This window comes from Typopeltis vanoorti, chromosome 4, assembly GCF_054136105.1.
Source record: "Typopeltis vanoorti isolate ZY-2024b chromosome 4, IOZ_Tvanoo_1.0, whole genome shotgun sequence".
NCBI classification, from domain to species: Eukaryota; Metazoa; Arthropoda; class Arachnida; order Uropygi; family Thelyphonidae; genus Typopeltis; species Typopeltis vanoorti.
Genome location: NC_143552.1, coordinates 162364417 through 162384698, shown reverse-complemented (window position 1 = coordinate 162384698; position 20282 = coordinate 162364417). Strand labels below are relative to the sequence as shown.

Below are 20282 nucleotides of genomic sequence, written 5' to 3'. Positions count from 1 at the left end.
TCTGGGAGCAGTGAAAATTTCAGATATTTAATAACTTTGTGTATTTGAATCACCATGCTGTTTTTTCATCTATACATTCTGTATAAATGAACAAACAAGTATACTATTACAGCAACCAAAATCCTGATATTGCTACATCATATTATATCCAATTTTATTAATCACTATAGCAGAGCTATACTATTAGCCAGTCTGCCAGAAGCATTTTTACAAAATTTACTCATCAGAGAAAACTCTATAAAACTATAAATATTATTAGAGAACATCCCTCTTTTCTCAATCATCCCACACAATTTCCTTCCCTTCATTACCTTTTACACTTTTTAGTCATTTAATGGATTTTATTTATTTATTCCTCTTATTATTCCAATTAACTTTTAACAATATTCACATTCTCATCATAACTACAGAAACCATCTTCTTGTACTGATGGAGATCACTGCATAAATTAATGCAATAAATTAATAAATACCTTCTGTAATGCTATTCATATTAAACCAGGTGCTCCAGGCAAACTTTTAGTCCATCCATGGTACTAATGTACTATAGGTTTACAACCTTTCATGGGTGAGAGTCACATACAAAAAAAAACAAAAAAAAACTATTTTGTCATAAATATAGTATTGTTATGGTAATTAATCTCATTTGAGCATTAGTCTTAAACTAAATTCCAGGATTTATCAATTTACTTTACTTTACAAGGCATAATTCAGATGATCACATATTTAAATGATGATGACTTAGTTAAATGGTGTTTACATTAGATACGGATTTTAATGCTAAAAAAAACAAAAATTAAATAATGGTACTAAAAAAGATATAAATATGCACCACTTATATTACTGTCATCTATCATGAAAGTTTGCATATGTGCATGTAAATATCTTATTTCCACAATTTACAGATTGGGAGATAGGAATCTTTGTAAAAAACTAAAATACAACATACTACTCGTATGGTCAAAGTTCTACATTTTTTAAGTTAGAAGCAGAGATTGATGGTGGTTCCATGTCTTCTGGAATAAACTTGCCTATAGGTTTAACTGCCTCCTAGAAGGAAACAAAAGGACAACATTTAATTCAATTCACATACACACACAGTGTATATATAATAATGAAAAACACATTTACAATCATAATAGCATTAATTAAGAAATAAGAGCAATAAATCTGGCTCATGTATTTTAACTTTATTACCTGAATAATGCATAATATGTGTTGCATATACTGAATATAGTGTTCCCTAGCATGGTCAAATACAGCATGGCCCTACATAGATTGTATGAAATCCCATTATGATAGTTTTTTTTGACAAGAAACAAATTTATTTATCATAATGACAATTCTTGCATTTTTGGAGATTAGCAACACATATGAGGGCAAATTAACTTTAAAAATTATATTAAACTCAATATTATTTCATTCTCATGGATATTATCAGGTAATATGGCCATACTGTTGAGAGCAAGTTAAAAGAGGAGCACACCAATAAACTTCACTTTTCTTGTATAGGTATTCAGTTTTTGATGTGCAGCATTTACTACAGTGATTTCCATGGTCTACACTGGAACTAGAATCAGTACCCCCCCCCCAGTCGTGGACGTGTTAAAACTAAGAAATATATAACGAATGTGTTTCAGATATTATGGAATTATATATTTTGGCTACAAATACAAAGGAATTTGCTGAATTCACAGATAAAACTCTAAGGTTAATTTTTCCATTTCCAAGTTGATGTCTATGCAAAGTTGGATTTTCGGCACTTGTAGATATTATGATGAAGAAGAGTAACCGCATTATATATATGTCAAATCACATTTGAAATTGAAATTAACAACTACAGAGCCAAACTTTGTTGAAATTTTATCCCACCATAAGCAATTTCACTTCTCTCATTGATGATAAATTATTTAAATTAAGTAAAAATTTATATAGTATCGTTATAAATTTTATTGTTAAAAATAAATAATTTTTTGTTTACATGAACATATAAATTCAAATAAAATACACATTTACAATGAAATATACTTTATTTATTTATTTATTGTATACTAATGCCAGAAGTATTAGGAACAAGAAAGAAGAATTTTTGGCCTTGGTTGGCACTTCCAGGCCACAGGTTATTGGCATTAGTGAAACATAGCTGACAGAAGATGATATAGCTAGTGGGATTGAATGTGAGGGGTATGGTGTGTTCCCTCATATGTCACACAGGAGTGACAGGGAGAATAAAATGGGGGGGGGGAGTGTTATTGATGATAGCTGATGAGCTTCAGCCAGGGAGAATAGAAGTTGAATTGCAGGATAGAGAAAAAAGCACATTTGAGGCTATTTGGAGTGAGATTAGCAGAACAAAATAAACAGTTGGGTGCTGCTATAGACCAGGTGATGGAATAGATGGTGGAGATAGTATGCATAAGCAAATAGAAGAAATGAGTGGAAGGAGAGTAATTATTATAGGAGATTTCAACTATGGAACATTGATTGGAAGGAGGAGAGGACACATGGGAGAAAAGAATTGGATTTTATGTGGTTATTATTAAGGGATAACTATCTCCGACAGCATGTAATGGAAAATACTAGGGGGTCAGAGAGTGCTTGACCTAGTAATTGCATCTGAGAATTTGGCTGTAACGAATATGACCACATTGCCACCATTTGGTGAGAGTAATCATAGGGTCCTGACTTTGGAGGTGGCTAAAGGTGTGGAATTTACAATTAAGACAGAGTACGTGTGGAATTATTGGGCTGGTAAGTATGACAAGCTTATGAGTTTGATTGGTTCAGTGCCATGGCATGTAAAACTGCAAGGGCCGGACGTTGGTAGTGCATGGGAGGCGGTTAAGAAGTGTTTGCAGGAGGTAATGGCTGACTGTATACCTAGAGTCCAAATAATAAATCAAGTAGGGGTTAAATGGATGAATAACACCATTAAGCTTGAGCTGCAAAAAAGAAACAACTGTGGAGGGAATTTAAAGAGAAAGATGACTGGCAGGCACATGAGCGGTATAAAGCGCAGGCCAGAAGGGTAACGAGTGCGGTAAGAAAAGCAAAAGCGGATTATGAAAGAACATTAGCTATGCAAGTTAAAGAGAATCTCAAACAGTTTTTTCGATATGTTGCAAGTAAAAGAAAAAATGTATATGGCAGAATGATTTTAAAGTATGCCGATGGTAGGGAGGTAACCGAATCAGTTGATATAGTGGAATTACTGAGCGAGCACTTCGCAAGAGTATATCATCCAGGTGGTGACATTGCAGGAATGAACAAACCAATAGCTTATACAGAAATTGTGGTGAATGAAGTGGAGGTGAATAGTCTTACAAAACCAGCTCATGTACGTGAAGCGGCTAAAGAATTGTCAGTGCCCTTGACCATTTTGTTTAATTTGAGTCTCGGGTCTGGGTTAGTCCTGAGGGGGTGGAAAGAGGAAAAATTAGTTCCACTACATAAAGGAGGTTCCAAGACTGCTGTTGTAAATTACTGACCGATCAGCATATCAGGAATCGTCAAGGTATTGGAGAAAATAGTCAAGAGGAAATTACAGGATTGGATAGATGAAAATGGGATACTGTATGGGGAACAGCATGGTTTTGTGAAGGGCAGTTCATGCCTCAGTAACTTGTTCACGTTTAATAACACAGTGACGGGTGAATTGGATAAGGGTATTGGCTTTACAGTGATCCTACTGGACCTTGCTAAGGCCTTTGACAGGATACCACATGGAATTCTAATCAGTAAACTGCAGCATATGGGGTTGGTGAGATGGATAGGAGGGTGGTTGAAGGAGAAATATCAGGGTGGTTTATTCAGCAAAAGACTGCCTGTGACTAGTGGTGTGCCGCAGGGTTCTCTTCTTGGACCACTACTGTTCTTTATTAACGATATAGGAAAGGATCTGAGAGGAAGTGTTCATTTGTTTGCTGATGATGCAAAGTTGGGTAGAGCAATAGTGAGTGCACAGGATGTCAAAATTTTTCAGGATGATTTGGATAGTTTGGAGGACTGGGCTAAGGAGAATGGATGTCGATTTAATGTGGCAAAGTGTAAAGTTATGCATTTTGGGGTGAAAATATTAGCAGCAGTATATCACATTGGTGGAACTGTACTCCAGGAGATTGACAAGGCCAGGGATTTGGGAGTGTTGGTGGATAGGGAGTTGAAGTTTTGGGGGGGGGGGGCACATCGCAAAAGTGGCTAGATCAATTCATCAAATCACTTGGTTGCTGAAAAATACTTTAACAAGCAAAAACAAACAGGTTATTGTCCCTCTGTATCGAGCCTTGATAAGACTCCATTCCATATCAAGAAACCCTGGCTCCCAGATATGGGAGCAAGGGTTTCTTCTTGATGGGGAGGAGGTGGAGAGGATCCAGAGACGATTGACCAAGTTGAAAGCAGGTCTATGGAATGAACCTTATGAGAACAGGTTGAAGATTTGTGGGTTGCAGAAATTATATTTGATAGGTAGAAAATGGGTGATATGATTGAGACATTCAAATTACTAAAGGGTTTCTATAAGATTAATTCAGAAGATATTTTTGAGAATAGGACTGGTGGTGGGAGGACTAGGGCCATACATGGAAGCTGGGCAAGAGTGTGGTTAGCAAGGGTGTTAGAGCTAGGTTTTTTACTTGGGGAGTGATGAATGAGTGGAACAAGCTGCCAGAGTCTGTTGTGGGTACCATGACTGAATGAGTTCAAGGCGAGGTATGATATGATAGATATGATAGATACTGTGTGAATGTCGAATAGTTGTTCTTGACATGATGTCAGGGCCTCCCTCGATGAGTCTATGGACTCCTTGGAGTTGCCCGTAATAATAATAATAATAATTATTATTATTTCGGATCTTGTGTAGCTCAGTGGATGTGGCATTTGCACACCACGGCACTTGAATGCACGAATGAAGACTTGGTGTTTCAAATCTAATCATTGACTACAGGAAATTTTTCTAAGCCTTTTTTCGACCGGTTCTCGAGTTAGTCAATCTCTGGCACAGGCAGGCAGGTTTTTTCTCCCTGACACTCGTTTTTCGTCCCATAAACACAAGAAAAGCGAGCGTAGAACCCACACTATTTCAGACATTTGAGCCGCCTCTCTTCACTGCGTGTCAGATAATTAGTGATAGCCTTGGGCCAGCTATCTCTGATTGGGTACCAGTGGAGATTGAACTGCCTACTCAGTCTCCAAAAGTTAGATAGGGCTAAACGGTTCGCCTACTCCCTATACGGAAATAAAAAGGCGTTAGCTGATGTATTATTTTTATTTATTTATTTATTTATGATTATTTTGATAAGGGGATACTTGGTAATGAAAACTTAAGAAGGGGTACGCGGACATCTGATGTTTGAGAAACACAGGTATTTGAAGTTTGGTCTAGGGAATGAGATGAGAATAGGTGAATGGAAGAGATGCATGTAAGGTGAATCAAAGTAGGAACGGTAGAAGAGAGGGAATGAGAGAGAGAGTTATGGGAATGGTAGAAGAGGAGAGACTAGGAACAGTATAAGAGAGGGAATGAGAGAGAATTATGGGAATGATACAAGAGGAGAGAATAAGCACAGTAGAAGAGAGGGAATGAGAGAGAGTTATGTGAATGATAGAATAGGATAAGTGGAAGACATGGAATGACAGAGAGATATGGGAATGATAGAAGAGGCAAGTATAGGATATAGGATAAATGGAAGAGAGGGAATCAAAGAGAGAGAGAGAGATGAGAATGATAGAAGAGGAGAGAATGGGAACAATAGGAGAGAGAGAGGAAATGAGAGGAATGCAAGGGTGCACTGAAACCAGGGATACAGTGATGTCAGGAAGGCAGGGAAGTAGGGAAGCACAGAAAGAATGAAAGTGTTGAGGAGAGAGAGTGAAGCATGCATGTGAGCAATTGAGGAATAGGGCGGTAAGAGGTGTAATGCGTGAGGACTCAATGATCCGTGGTGTTCAAGATAGGATGCATGAGGAGTGTTTGCCTGGAGGAATGATAGAAAGTGTGGCTATGGCAATTAAGAGGGGTGAAAGGGTGGATGAGATGATTCTGATGGTAGGAACAAATGATTGAGTGGTAATGTCAATTGGGCAGCTAGAGATATGAGATTCTTGCTTGAGGTTGTACGAATGAAGACACAGAGACGAAAGATAGTGTGCGTGTTGCCTAGGTATGATAGTGACGAGCTGAGCAAGAGCAGCAATACTGAAGAACATAATAGCTAGAATGTTTCAGAAGAGATTGGAATATGTGGATACTTGGAGGGTGTTTGAGGACAGAGAGGAATTGTATGCGAGAGACCATTTGCATTTGAATGAGGAAGGACGTAGGCATCTGAAGAGATTGCTGTTCTGAACGAGTCAGTGTCCCGGGGGGGGGATGGTAGCAGGGGGTGGCCTCTTGCGGGAATGGGTACTTGGGAGAAGGGGGACGACATCAGGTAAGTCGAACCCAGTTGAATCTAGAGACGTTAATGCTGGGTATAGAAACAATGGCATTTTTATGCTTTATACCAATGCCAGGAGTATATGGAATAAAGGAAAGGAATTGGTGGTGCTGATAGCATCAGCCTGACTAAAGATTATTGGTATCACTGAGACGTGGTTGACAGAAGAGGATATAATAACAGGAATAGAAGTAGCTGGGTACAGCATTTTTTGGCAGGATAGTAAGGGAAAGCGTGGTGGTGGAGTACTGCTTATGATAAGTGACAACTTATGTCCTCTAAGAGTGGAGGCTTTGGAAGGAAGTGACACTAATGATTTTGCAAGCATATGGTGTGAGGTAGAGGTCGGCAAGACATGATATTTAGTGGGATGTTACTACACACCAAGGAGCACAGAGGGGTGGGGACCAGGAGATGTTTAGACAGTTGAGTTTGGCAAGTGCAAGAAGAATGATTGTTATGGGAGATTTTAACTATAGCAGTATAAATTGGGGAGAGGAAGATGCATATAGTAATAAGGGAATGGAATTTCTAGAATTCTTGAGGGACAAATGTCTTAGGCAACATGTAATAGAGGGAACAAAGGTTCAAGAGTTTTGGATTTGGTCATAGCATCAGAAGAGTTGATAATAACTGAGATGACATCTCTCCACCAGCTGGAGAGAGTGACCATATGGTTTTGACTTGGAAGATGGATAGACATGCAGGAGTATCAAAGAGACGGGAACGTATGTGGAATTATAAGGCAGGTGATTATAATAGTCTTAGACGTTAACTTGGGGAAGTTTCATGGAGGGAGGAATTGGAAGGATGGGATATCATTAGTGCTTTGGAAATTGTGAAGGAATATTTGTTAGCAGCAATAGTAAGATGTATTCCACGAGTGAAGAAGATGACATAATTCCTAGTAAAGTTGATGATAAACAATATTAAACAGGAACTGCATGCAAAAAAGAGGCTATGGAAGAGATATAAGGAGACAGGTGAAGAGAAGATGCATGAAGAATATAAGACACAGGCCAGCAGAATGACTAGTGTGGTAAGGAAGGCAAAACTGGAATATGAGAAGAGATTGGCCCTAAGATCCAAAGAAAATCCTAGGGAATTTTTTAGCTATGTGGCCAGTAGGAGGAGAAATGACTATGGAAGATTGACATTGTTGGATAAAAATGGGAATAGAGTGACTGATGCAGAGGACATAGTGGAATTGTTCAATGAACATTTTATTGGAGTATTTTCCTGGAGGAGTAAATTTTAATACTAGAGGGATAGGGCAGGTTCCAGGTTTAGAGGTGCAGGAGGAGTGTTTGTTCCAAATACTGAGTACCCTGGATGTCAGTAAAGCTGTGGGACTGGATGGTATTTCACCATGAGTTTTTGAGAGAATGTGCTAAAGAACAGATAGCTCCTTTGACCTGGCTTTTCGATGAAAGTCTGGCTATGGGAAAGGTGCCTAGGGGGATGGAAGGAAGGTAAGATAGTGCCGTTGCATAAGGGACGATAGCAGACTGGAAGTGTCTAATTATATGCCAGTTTGTGTGTAATCAGTAGTCGTTAAGATTTTGGAGAAATTAGTGAGGGACTGTATACAGCATTGGGCAGATGAGGGTAATGTTATCTGTGAGAGTCAACATGAATTTGTGAAGGGGCGCTCTTGTTTTAGCTATATGCTAGCCTTTTATAATAAAGTTACAAGAACAGTAGATGAGGGGAAAGGCATATACTGCCATTTTTTTGGACTTAATGAAGGCATTTGACAGGGTGCCCCATGATAAGCTTATATTTAAGTTGCAGCACATGGGTCTGGATGTCAGTTTGGTCAACTGGATTCAGGATTGGCTGTCCGATAGGTATCTGAGAGTTGTGTATGGTGGGACAGTTTCAAGGAGGCAGAAGGTTACAAATGGGGTCCCACAGAGCTCAGTAATGGGACTTATACTGTTTAACCTTTATTTATATCAATGATATTGTCAGTGGATTGCAAGGGAATAGTCAGTTGTTTGCAGATGATGTGAAGCTGGAAAGGGTTATTAGTAATAGTGCAGATGTGGTAACCCTGCAAGAGGATTTGAATAAGCTAGACAGATGGGCAAATGAATGGGGTGTCGGTTTAATGGAGCAAAATTTAAAGTCTTGAGGTTTGGGACACATCAATGGGATGCTGCATACTCTATTGGAGGAAGTAAGTGAGACAAGAGACCTGATGTTGATGATTGATAGAAACCTGAAATTTAGGGGACATATTGCAAAGGTGGTGAAGGTAACACAGAGGATCGCTACAATAATGAGAAGGATGCTGACCTATCTACAGAGATAAAACAGTTATCATTCCATTGTAGAAGACTCTGATTAGACCATGCTTAGAGTATTTTTCTCAGATTTGGTCCCCAGGATTTGAAAGGGAGAAATTAACTGTGGAAAGGGTACAAAGGCAGATAACAAAGATGGTTTCAAGACTGTACAATGTTAGTTATGAGGATCGACTGAGGGAACGTGGACTGCAGAGTTTGGTGGATAGAAGAAGGAGAGGTGATATGATTGAGAATTTTAAACTGTTGAGAGGTGGTTACAAGGCTGACACTGGGGAGTTATTTTGCTTGGTTGAACAGCGTAAAGGAGTGATGACAAGGGGCCATCCCTGGAAGTTACAAAAGGGAACTATGAGCAAGAGGGTGAGGAGTCGTTTCTTTGTATGGAGGGTCGTTGACCCATGGAATGTATTGCCTGATAGAGTGGTGAGAGGGAGAACTGTCAATGAGTTTAAGGAGTGGTATGATAGACTTTGTGTTTCCTAGGAGGGACCTCTCACAATGAGTCTTGATAGACTGTGTTTCTTAGGAAGGATCTCCTGTAATGAGTCTTTTGACTCCATGGAAGCCTGAATAATAATAATAATAATAATAATTTATAGTCTAACCAAGTGAAAAAACTTCCAACATCACAAGTGGGACCTTTGCTTTTTAACCTTTATGCCAATAATATCCCTGCAGTGAGATATTCAGTTGTTTGCAGCTGATGTGAAGCTTAGAAGGATTATTAGTAATAGTGTTAATGTGGTGGCCTTTCAGGGGAATTTGAATAAGCTGGATAGGTGGAATAATTGAACAGAGATGTCAGTTAAGCCACTAAAGTAAGGACTTTTGGCAGAGCTATACTAGAGGAAGTTAAGATGGCAAGAAGGGATCTCGAGGTAATAGTTGATAAAAATTTGATGTTTAGGAAACATATTGCAAATGTAGTGAAGGTAACCTAGAGGACTGCTACAATACTAAGAAGGACTTTGCCCAGCAGAGATAAAATTAAAAAAAAGTGGTGATTCCACTGTGTAAAGCCAGATCAGATCAAATCCAGACTATTGTGCTTAAATCCAGTCATCAGGGTTTGAAGTGGATGAAGTAAACTTGGAAAGCGTACAAAGGCAGATAAAGCAAATGATATCAGGGATGTTATGTGATTAAACTAAAGCCATTCATTCTTAGCTGCAGAGTTTGGTGGATAAAAGACAAGGGAAAGAAATGATTGAGACATTTATACTGTTTAGAGGTAATTACAGGATGGGCAATAGGGAGATTTTTCATATAGCAGAAAAAGAGGTCACACATAGAAGTTGCAAAGGGAAGTGGTGGGTAGATGTAGAGAGAGAGAGAGATGTAGCAATTTTGCATGGAGGGTGGCTGGACCATAGAATGCTTTACCTAATCATGTAATTACCCTATTCCATGCATTATTCTATCAAGTGAATGGTATAAAAGAGCTTGTGTTTTAGCACCTCATGAGATGAGTTTTGTGATGCCATGGAGATCCTGAACAGTAATAATAATAATAAGTACATGTGTAACCATCCTTCTCTAGAAACAACACTCTGCAATGCTTTATGTAACATTCTACTACTAACCTGAAGTCACATATACTCTTTGAACTCTTAGATGATCATTTCTAAATCCCAGCCAGGGTCAAGATTTTCATACCAACTCTTCTGAGCAAACTATGAAGTTCGAAATTTTCTATCCTTGCAAACAACTTTCCAGGTAGAATCAATCAACATTCTCACAAGTTTGCCACTGAAACTCCAAGGTTTGGTTCTTATTTCAAATTTTTTCGTTATTCTTTGTATAACTATTGTACTATTGTATATTAACTATTTGAAACTACTCAACTTTGATCCTTTTTTTAAAAGTTTCTTACCATATTTTTCTTCTCAATATGATATTCATTCTGCTTAAATCTACACAATGATTACTACCTATTTTATATATAGAGATGGCAGAATTTTCTCTCCCAGAAATTTGGATTTTTCTGCCAAACAGGCATACTAGTCAGAGAACACACATGTACAATTTTCAGACATGGTTTCATAGCTTAGTTGCTTTAGCCATAAATCCAAAACTAACCAATCAACCAACTTTTTATTTCAAATCTTCTGTATACTTGTGTAGTGAACCAGTGTGAAGATGTCACTGTCAATAATAACATAGCCAAAGAGACTTCATTTCTTGTGTCCATGTGAATTATAAATTTCTGCACATTTATGAGGGGGGCAGGGTCTGGCAAGTTCTGATAAAACTTAGGAGAAAAATGATATTAAAGCAACTGATATAACCACAAGAAAGAACATACGAGTATATAAGAACATAAGTTACCTTCATAACTCTGCTACTAGTATGTTCTTTCTTTGGTTATATCAGTTGCTTTAATATAATTTTTGTTCTAGGTGTTTATCAGAACTTTCCAGATCCCCCTCCCATATATGATGAAATGTTTTGTTTAGTAATATGACTAATCTACTTTCTGAACAGAAATCCAGCAAGTCCTCCAAATTTTCCCAATACATTTCTCTATCTCTGGTATTCATTTCCTATCCTATTGTTAGCTCTCCAACAAGGATCAGCTGTTCCTTTTTTTTTATATGAGCTGCTTTCTCTAATGACTAAACTTTTTTCCTGCTTTTTAGAACCTTTGAGACCATGGGTACAAATAAGTCTCATTACATTCCACAGTTTGCAATCCTGAATCACTCTATGAGGGTGATCTGAAAAGTTCTTGGCCTAACAATGAAAAAACAAATTTATAATTTCAAAATTATTTTTATTTTTCAACATAATCTCACTTAAGACATACATTTATTCCAGCAAAGCTCCAGTGCCATTATCCCATCCCTGTAGTGGTTCTCAGTAAAATCTGCAAAATACACCTCTACAGGTGTATTTTGCAGATCTTACTGATTCGAAACAAAATGCTGACCAGCGAGGAAGAGGTTTAGTTTTGGGAAGAGATAGAAGTCAGAGGGAGCCAAATCTGGGGAATAGGGTGGATGTCCCAACAATTCATAGTGCAGATCCCTTAATTTTTCCATTGCCAAAACACCTTTGTGGGCAGGTGCATTGTCCTGATGAAAGATGATTTTTTAATTCTGCAAACCAGGTCTTTTCTCACAAATTTCTAGAAGAAATTCGTTAAAATATCGGAATGATATTCCCCGGTTATTGTTTTACTCTTTTCAAGATAATTAATAAACAAAATGCCTTTAGCATCCCAAAACACAGACCATGACCTTTCCTGCTGATGGAACCGACTTTGTCTACTTTGGGGATGAAAAACCAGCTTCTGTCCAAGTCTCACCCATAGTAATAAATTGATGCACAAAATCAGTTTTATTCTTGTTAAAACGCTGCAAGCACTGTTCAGATATTTTCATGCGAGTGCGTTTTTGATCTGCTGTAAGCAAGTGTGGCATCCATCTTGCGCCAAGCTTTTTTCATTTGCAATTCTTCATGCAAAATATATCCTACACGTTCTTTTGAAATGCTTATAGTCTCAACAATTTCATGCACTTTGACTCGCCGCTCATCCAATAGCATATCGTGCACTTGATTCAATGATTTCTGATGTTGTTACACTTTTTGGATGTCCTTCACATGGATCATCTTCAAGGCTGGTATGGCCACGTTTAAACTCGGCAGCCCATTTCTTAATTGTCGAAAACGAAGGAGAAGAGTACCCATAAACTTTTATGAACTTCGAATTAATTTCTTTTGGCATTAAACCTTCTTTTAGAAAGAATTTTATAACCGCAAGATACTCAATTTTATCCATTTCAAGGGATGCAGACAACACTTTTGCTTCATACAGCTGTATAAAACAAACTACTTGGTAGAATGACTTGCAATTTCGCATGAATGCTTATGACAGATGTACCAACTTTGAAAAAAAAAATCTTGCTGATAGTGTTGCCATCTGAGGTTGAGGCTGAGAACTCTTCACACCACCCTCGTACTTAAAATTGCCTACCATTCAACAAATTTATTTTCATATTTAGTTGTTGTTTTTTTTTGTTTCACGATCACTATTGCTTGAATATAACATCTCATAGTTATTATTTAGCAGCATTTCACCTGTTTTAGCCTTCTTCATCTCAGTAACAACAATTATGTAAACATGGTACTTTTCAATACTTCTGTTTCCTCTTTTCTGTTGTTGATGCCTATGTTCATATCTGCTGATATTGAGTTTGCTTCAGTAGCTGAATTAACACTTTTAGAATGTAAGAACTGGACTTAGGTCAGAAGCCCTGTCTGGTTCTCTGCATTCTTACAAGGCTATGGGTAGGTATCTTCGTGGTTATCTAACTTTGATCCTTAAGCAACCCTTCTTTGCATTCAAATATGAAATTTACATTTTGTAATTAGCAAATATATACTTTAAATAGTTAACATGCTGAAAACTTACATTTTTTTCTCTCAACTTCAGCATCTCTTCTTTCAGCTTATTTAAAATAGATATGTTGGGTTTATTGATGCATGCTTTACTTTGTAATTCTGTTATTTTTTGTTCTTCTTCCTATAAATATAGAAATACAACATACACATTAGTAGAAATAATATATATATATATATATATATATATATATGGTAAAACAAGTATTCTCTGCCAGGTTGGCATGAAAAAGACAATAAAAAGTGCCTTAGAAGATAGAAATATAAGATCTGATAATGTTGGAGTCTTGACAGGTAACAGATTAATTTGGAGGAAAATTGTAGATAGGAAGTTAGTAATGATGTAAGTTTTTCATGTAGTACTATCATATCCTGTACATCCCTTGAGGGTACATATCAGGAATTTGATGATGATATATATATATATATATATATATATATATATATCAATCTGGCATCAACATCTGAACTAAATATTTCACAGACTGCATCAATTAGAGTTGGCAAGGAGATTGCCATGGAACAAGTTTCTAATGAATTAGTGGGTCTCAAGGCAATGAAGATGTTAGCTTTAGCTAACATCTGAAGATGTTAGCTGTTAGATGTTCTACTAATGTGTATCGATAACCTTCTATATTGATTTGAGAGGAATGAAATGAAGACGGGGCTGATAGACTGAAGTCTTATCCCTTCCCCTTTTTTTGTTACAACTGGGATGAATATAGGTTTGCTTTCATGCTGTCAGGTAGATGCCAGATGAGTATGATGTCCTCTGTATATAGGATGAGTATTAATTTGGGAGTGTGAAACTTTTGAGTACAATGGGGAGGATATCAAATGAACCAGGAGATAACAAAAAAATTTATAATGCTTCTTGAAAAATGTGAAAGATCAGAAGAGATATGCAGGGGATTTTTCATGGACGGAGGTGATTCTTTTTGGTCTGTCTATACATGAATTTGAGGAGAGGACTGATTGACATAAGTCCTCTCATCAAAGATACATCACTTAAAGATAAGGTCAGCCTTATCTTTGGCTGATGCTATCATGATATCATCTGGATGTGAGGAAAGTGGAAATATGGAGACGTAGAAGATGCACCCAATAGTTCATCTATTTGTGTTAATTCGTCTGTATCTTTGTAAGTCATTCCATGGTCTGTTTTTCCAGGCCATGATCTATATGTCTCTTCCAATTTCCAATTATATAATATTACAATTGTAGACTTGCCTGTGATTCCTTTCCATGTCTAATTGCAATTTGCTCGAGATGTTGTAGGCTGTAGTGTAAGTTGAATACCCAGAATTCTAGAGCCATTTGAGATATGCAGAATTTTTTTCTTCAACTACCTTGACACCCTTGTTGGAGAACCAAAGCTAGAACTGTGGTCAGGGATTTGTGTGGTGTGGAATGGAGATGAAGATTGTCATTCCAGCAAGAATTATTTTATATAACTGGAAGAGACATATAGATCATGGCCTGGAAACAGACCATGGAATGACTTATAAAGATAGAGACAAATTAACACAAATAGATGAACTATTTCTGTTAGATCATTAATGACAGAGAATACTTTGGTAATCCTTTCCATCTGATCTGTAAAGTTGGAGATAGAAAGTCCATTTGAATTATAAACACTGAAGTTTACTAGGAAGATGATCTTAGTTTGAGTAATCAGACTATACAAAATCAACCTTCAGATAACTAATAGATGAGGTTAGAGTGGCCATCAAAATTAAGAGAACATTAAAGGTAGCAAATGAAATCAACAAAATGTGGCAAAGAAATGATAAGCCACAGCAAATCATAAATAGGGGATTTGGGGTTTAGCAATCTCCAAGCATAAAATGCTAGATAAAGGTGCATGTACCACCCTTCACATGAAAAGAATCACACAGAATGTCATTTGAATAATTGAAATTGATAGTACAGTGGATTCCAGTTAATTGGGCCACATAAGGAATAGCATAATTTGATCCAATTAAGGAGCTGCCCTAATTACATGATGCACATAAGAAGTTTAAAAGGTGTTTTGTAAGTTTTTTTGTTTATTGAGTAGCAAAATTGCTGATATATGTATAAACAACTGGCTGAAATTAAGGCAAAATGTCTGCTATAAAAATAATCTCATTTATATATGTATTAAATATGTATGCAGTTCTTAGCAGCCAAAGATGTTTTAGGGATTTATTGAGTGCAGCTTGTTAGTTTTTTTTTTTTTTTTAATCAACTGAAACTGAACAAAATCAGTACATGTATTGATAGTACAGTGGATTGATCACACAGTGCAGATATAACACTCCTTTCATTGCCTTTCTGCATGAAATAGAATAGTAATTCAGCAATAATTTTTTACCATCTTGGTAGTCACTTTCAAGCTTGGGAGTGTCATCTTCATGAAAAGAATCATCTGATGTTTTGCTGCAATTTCTTGTTCTGAAAGTCTTCATTTTCATTAGAGTATTGAAGACTATCATCAATGGATGCAAACTCTTCAGAGTTTCTGATATATGGTTCACTTCTAATGGGATGTCATTTTCACCATCAACCATATTTAGCATATCCATGACTGAATGCTTAAAACCATAACGAACAAAATAGATTTGAATGGTCTTGTTGCTTATTCCATGCCAACCATTGGCCATAAACTCTACTGCTTGTAAAAAGATTAACTTTTATGCTGACTTCCTTAGCAGTTGTCATGAACCTGTAACATTTTCATCATTTCTGTTATAATTCTATGTCCCAACTCAGCCAATTTATGAAAAAAATCAGATGTCATCCACACAATTTTGCTAACACAGTACTGAACTGATAAACTCTCTATTCTAACAGCTTGGAGAGAGATGTAATATCAATGATAAAAGAGAGAAATCGACGCGGAGGGGGGGGGGATGAATCAAACTGAGAAATGGAGGTCAGTGGAACTTGCTATAGAAACAGAAATGAGCCAGTGTGTATGTTTACAAACACTAGAAGTATTGGAAAAAAAGGGGAATGAAATTGTAGCATTGACAGAGTTCATTCGGCCAAAAATTGTTGGTATAAGTGAGAAATGGTTGAACGAGGATGACATTCTGACAGGAATCGAGATGGAGGGATATGTACTATATGTACTATTTTGTGAAGACAGACAAGGCAAAAAGGGAGGAGGAATGCTATTGACAATGGCAGAGGAGTTGTACCCATCTGGGGGGGGGGGAGTATAGGTGCAAGGAACAAATACTCACAGTGGTTTTTGAAGCAGTATAGTGTGAAGTGGAGATGAACAGGATGAAATGTTTAGTAAGGTGTTGTTATAGACCTGGTAATGTGGAAGGCAGTGAGAAGGAAATGTAGAACACATTCTCAATGTATTCTTCAACAGCAGGGTTGGGAGGGTTATCATTCTTCTTTATAAGAGTTTAATAAAGCCACATCGACATTACTATGCACTGATCTGGTTGTCTGGATTCCCTGAGGAATGAGGAGTGGTGGAGAGGACCCAGAGAACAAGATTATGACAGGTCTGCGGAATGCTCGCTGTGAGTACAGGTTGAAGGTTATATGGATTACAACAGGTGGAAAAGAGGGGATCTAATAGAAGATATGTTATTAAAAGGGATTTCTTAGTAATGACACAAAAGACTTTTTTTTCAATACATAGCAGAAGTGAAAGAACAAGAGACCACCCCTTGGAAATTGTGTGAGTGTGTGTACACACACGCACACACACACATATATATATAATCCTCACTTAACCAAGTTTTGCTTATTTAAATAATCCTTGGGCACAGTGACCCAATTAATGTTACAAACTCATCTCTCTATTCCTGAGACTACTAATTATTATGCATAATAAACCACATGAAGTCCATAAGACATGTTCATGTCATTACCCACTGGCACTGCCTCACCAGTCCAAGACCATGCCAACTTCCACTTTGCAATGCTATACTTCCTGCCTTCTCAAGATATGACTGATCCCATCCTTTTCAAGGCAAGCCATTTCACTACACCTCTCCTTCTTCTCTGACTACACTCATTTCTTTTTCTTTCCCTGTTCCTTATTATCAACTACTTACCTCACTCTTTTGCAATGTTCTCGACATTGCACAGTGAAGGTGAAAGCATTTCACATGTAAAAGGACACGTTAAAGGAATTATATTTTCTTTGAAAAGAAAAAAAAAAAAGGAGATATTACTTTTGTATACTGTTTTGTACACATAACTAATTTCCAAGATTTCTTCTCCTTTTTTAAAAATTTCTTCGTGAAGTACGTACATTACTGATATGATAAAATTGTAATGTCAGTGTTAAACCTGCTGTGGTTTAATACTCACATTACAATTTCATCATGGAACAAACAACTTGATAATAGAAAATGCTTATTCAGATACTCAACTAGTTTTGTGAAATAAACTGTTTCACATCATCAGAAGATATAGTAAATAAAATAAAAAATTAAGCTAAAAACAAGTAACAACCACAATGTAAATATTTGAATAGGAGAGAGCGAGAGAGACTAACAATCGGGGTGTGCACTTGTGTAGATGCCTCATGGTTGGTTGCATTAAGTGTGCCACTGGTTTCCACATGCACTACATGCTTTATGCGAGAGGACGATACTTTGTGTAATATTATACCTTGTTTCTTATTGCACTGTTGTGGATGTTCTATCATTTCCATTGATTCTTTGAATGCTTTTGAGTTAAAATGTAATTTATGTGGATTATTTCTATTCTTGTTAGTAAGGCAGCACCATATTACTGACACTTCACTAAATTCTTACTTTGTTTCACTATACAGCAATCCCTCGATTAACACGCCTCCGATTAGTGCGTTTTCAATTAGTGCGTCATTTTTTTTCGATACCCAAATTTGATTAGTGTGCCTATATACATCTTAAAAATAATTTTACAGATTTTAAAATTTTTCGATCTATACATTTTTTATGGCTAACTATTTTAAAAAATCACTCACCAGGATGAAATAATTTAGTTACCGATTTGAAACAGTTTACAAAGTTATTTTTTAATGGCATACTACACTATTTCCATGTGCACTATGTTCCAAATTTACCACTAGAATTTATGTCGTCTGCTTTACATAGCATTTTGCTGATCATATCTCATGCAGTTGTTTTCCTTACTTTTTTATTTTAAATTATTTTCCTAACCTTTAATCATGAATAAAAAGAATTAGTGAGCAAAAAATAGAAGTGTGAAAATGATTCGAAAAGTAATCTGATTGGAAAAAAACTTGAAATAAAAAAGTAAAATGAACAAGGCGAGTCCAGAGCAAAGATAGAACAAGAACACAAAAATGGGTGAATCAACTGCTGAATTGTATTCAGCAGTTGATTCACCCATAAGGGGTGGAAGGGGTGGTGAAGCACAATACATAGCCTCTCCCACTCAAATGTCAACCTCACCTTCCCGTGGTCCATCCTGTTCTAAAAGTACAAACGAGGCACTGGCGACCGAGTATGGGCGGTATAACCTTAACACCCTAACAGAGTAAATGCTGTTAGATCTGCCTGTCCAGAGGGGTTAGGTAGCAGCCTACCACTGGACTTACCCAGCGACAGGTTAGTAACCTGCCCTGGGGAAATTCAAAATACTTTCAAGTTTCATGCAAAGAAAAGCCGGACGGACTGTCAGGGAAAAGGCCACAACCCAGGAAACGGTAAACGAAATTGGAAAAAGGAACACATAATGAAGATTGCAACATGGAATGTGAGAAGCATTGCACACAAAGAAGAAGAACTTGATAAACAACTAAACCAAGCTAACATAAAGATATGTATAGTAACAGAAACAAAAAGAAAAAACAAAAGGATACAAAAGAAACAAACAACCATATACAAATCTACAGTGGGGTAAAAAAAGAAGAAAGAGCAAAAGCAGGTATAATGATTATGGTACATAAATCCCTAAAGAACAATATTGTATATTACAACTATTTGAATGAAAGACTAATAGAAATTAGACTCAAGACATTAAGAGGCCACATAACAATAATTGGTGTTGCACCAGAAGAGGGAAAAGAAGATATTTTATAAAGAATTACAGAATGCCATAGATAAAACAAACAAAACTCACTATTTACTGCTAGCAGGAGATTTAAATGCCAGAATAGGAAACAAAAAATACAAAACAAACATAGGTAAATTTGGCGAAGATACATGTAATCAAAATGTCGCAGATTGTGCGATTTTGTCATTTATAATATGAGAATAATGAATTCAATGTTTAAACACAAGGAAATACATAAATATACTTGGTCAGCCAGAGGATACAAATCAGTAATTGACTATGTTATCACAAATTTTAAATTAGTGGAGCTAATTTTAGATGTAAGAGCATATCGAGGCTGAATTAAACTCTGATCATTATATGGTATCAGCAAAAATTCATTTTTAAACCAAAGTGGCTAAAAACACATAGAATTGAAAATTCTTACCAGCCAAGCTACAAAATTTCTTCATTACAGGATCCTCAAGTTAGACTACAATATCAAAAATGCACAAACTTAAAAACAGAAACCACACATGAATCAAGTGACATAGAAGATGAATGGGAAAATTTGAAACAAATTCTCACAAAAGCAGCAACAGAAACCTTAGGAATAAAGTGCAAATGGATTAGAAAAAGAGGACTACGAGACTGGAACAAAGAAATAGAAAATATAATAAAAACCAAAAAGGACAGTTACCAGAAATGGCTAAATTCCAAACAATAGAAGCAGAAATAGAGTATAAAAGAAATAGTGCAATTGCAAAACGAGAAGTAAGGAAAAAACATAGAGAAAGATGGAACAATTTAACAGAACTAGAAAAGGATTTATTTAAGCCACAACCCAAAAACTATAAAGTAATAAAGAACATGAATAAAGAAATAAAAGAAAAAGATAAAAATACAAACAATAGATTTAGAAAAATGGGTGACCTATTTCCAAAATCTCTGGACAGATGAGAACAATGAATTAAATTTTTATAAGACAAAGAATGACCTAATAGAAAATATCACAATGTTAGAACTGAAAAATATAATAAAGAAGATGAAAAATAGGAAAACGCCAGGAGAAGACAATATAAATATAGAACTATACAAAAATGCAGGTGAAAAATTTAATGAAAGACTTTTGAAAT

General features: G+C 36.5%; 1 protein-coding gene across 2 annotated transcripts in view; it reads right to left on the bottom strand.

Annotated features, from left to right (window-relative positions):
• Positions 1-20282, bottom strand: part of pasha (microprocessor complex subunit partner of drosha) — a 366059-nt gene continuing 345777 nt past the window's right edge. For both annotated transcript variants that reach the window (XM_090391560.1, XM_090391561.1), the window contains exons 17-18: positions 13163-13273; positions 1-1049 (exon numbers count right to left, since the gene is read on the bottom strand). In XM_090391560.1, the coding sequence (XP_090247686.1) occupies positions 960-1049; positions 13163-13273 (201 nt within the window). In that variant the 3' untranslated portion in view covers positions 1-959. The remainder of the gene's footprint in view (positions 1050-13162; positions 13274-20282) is intronic.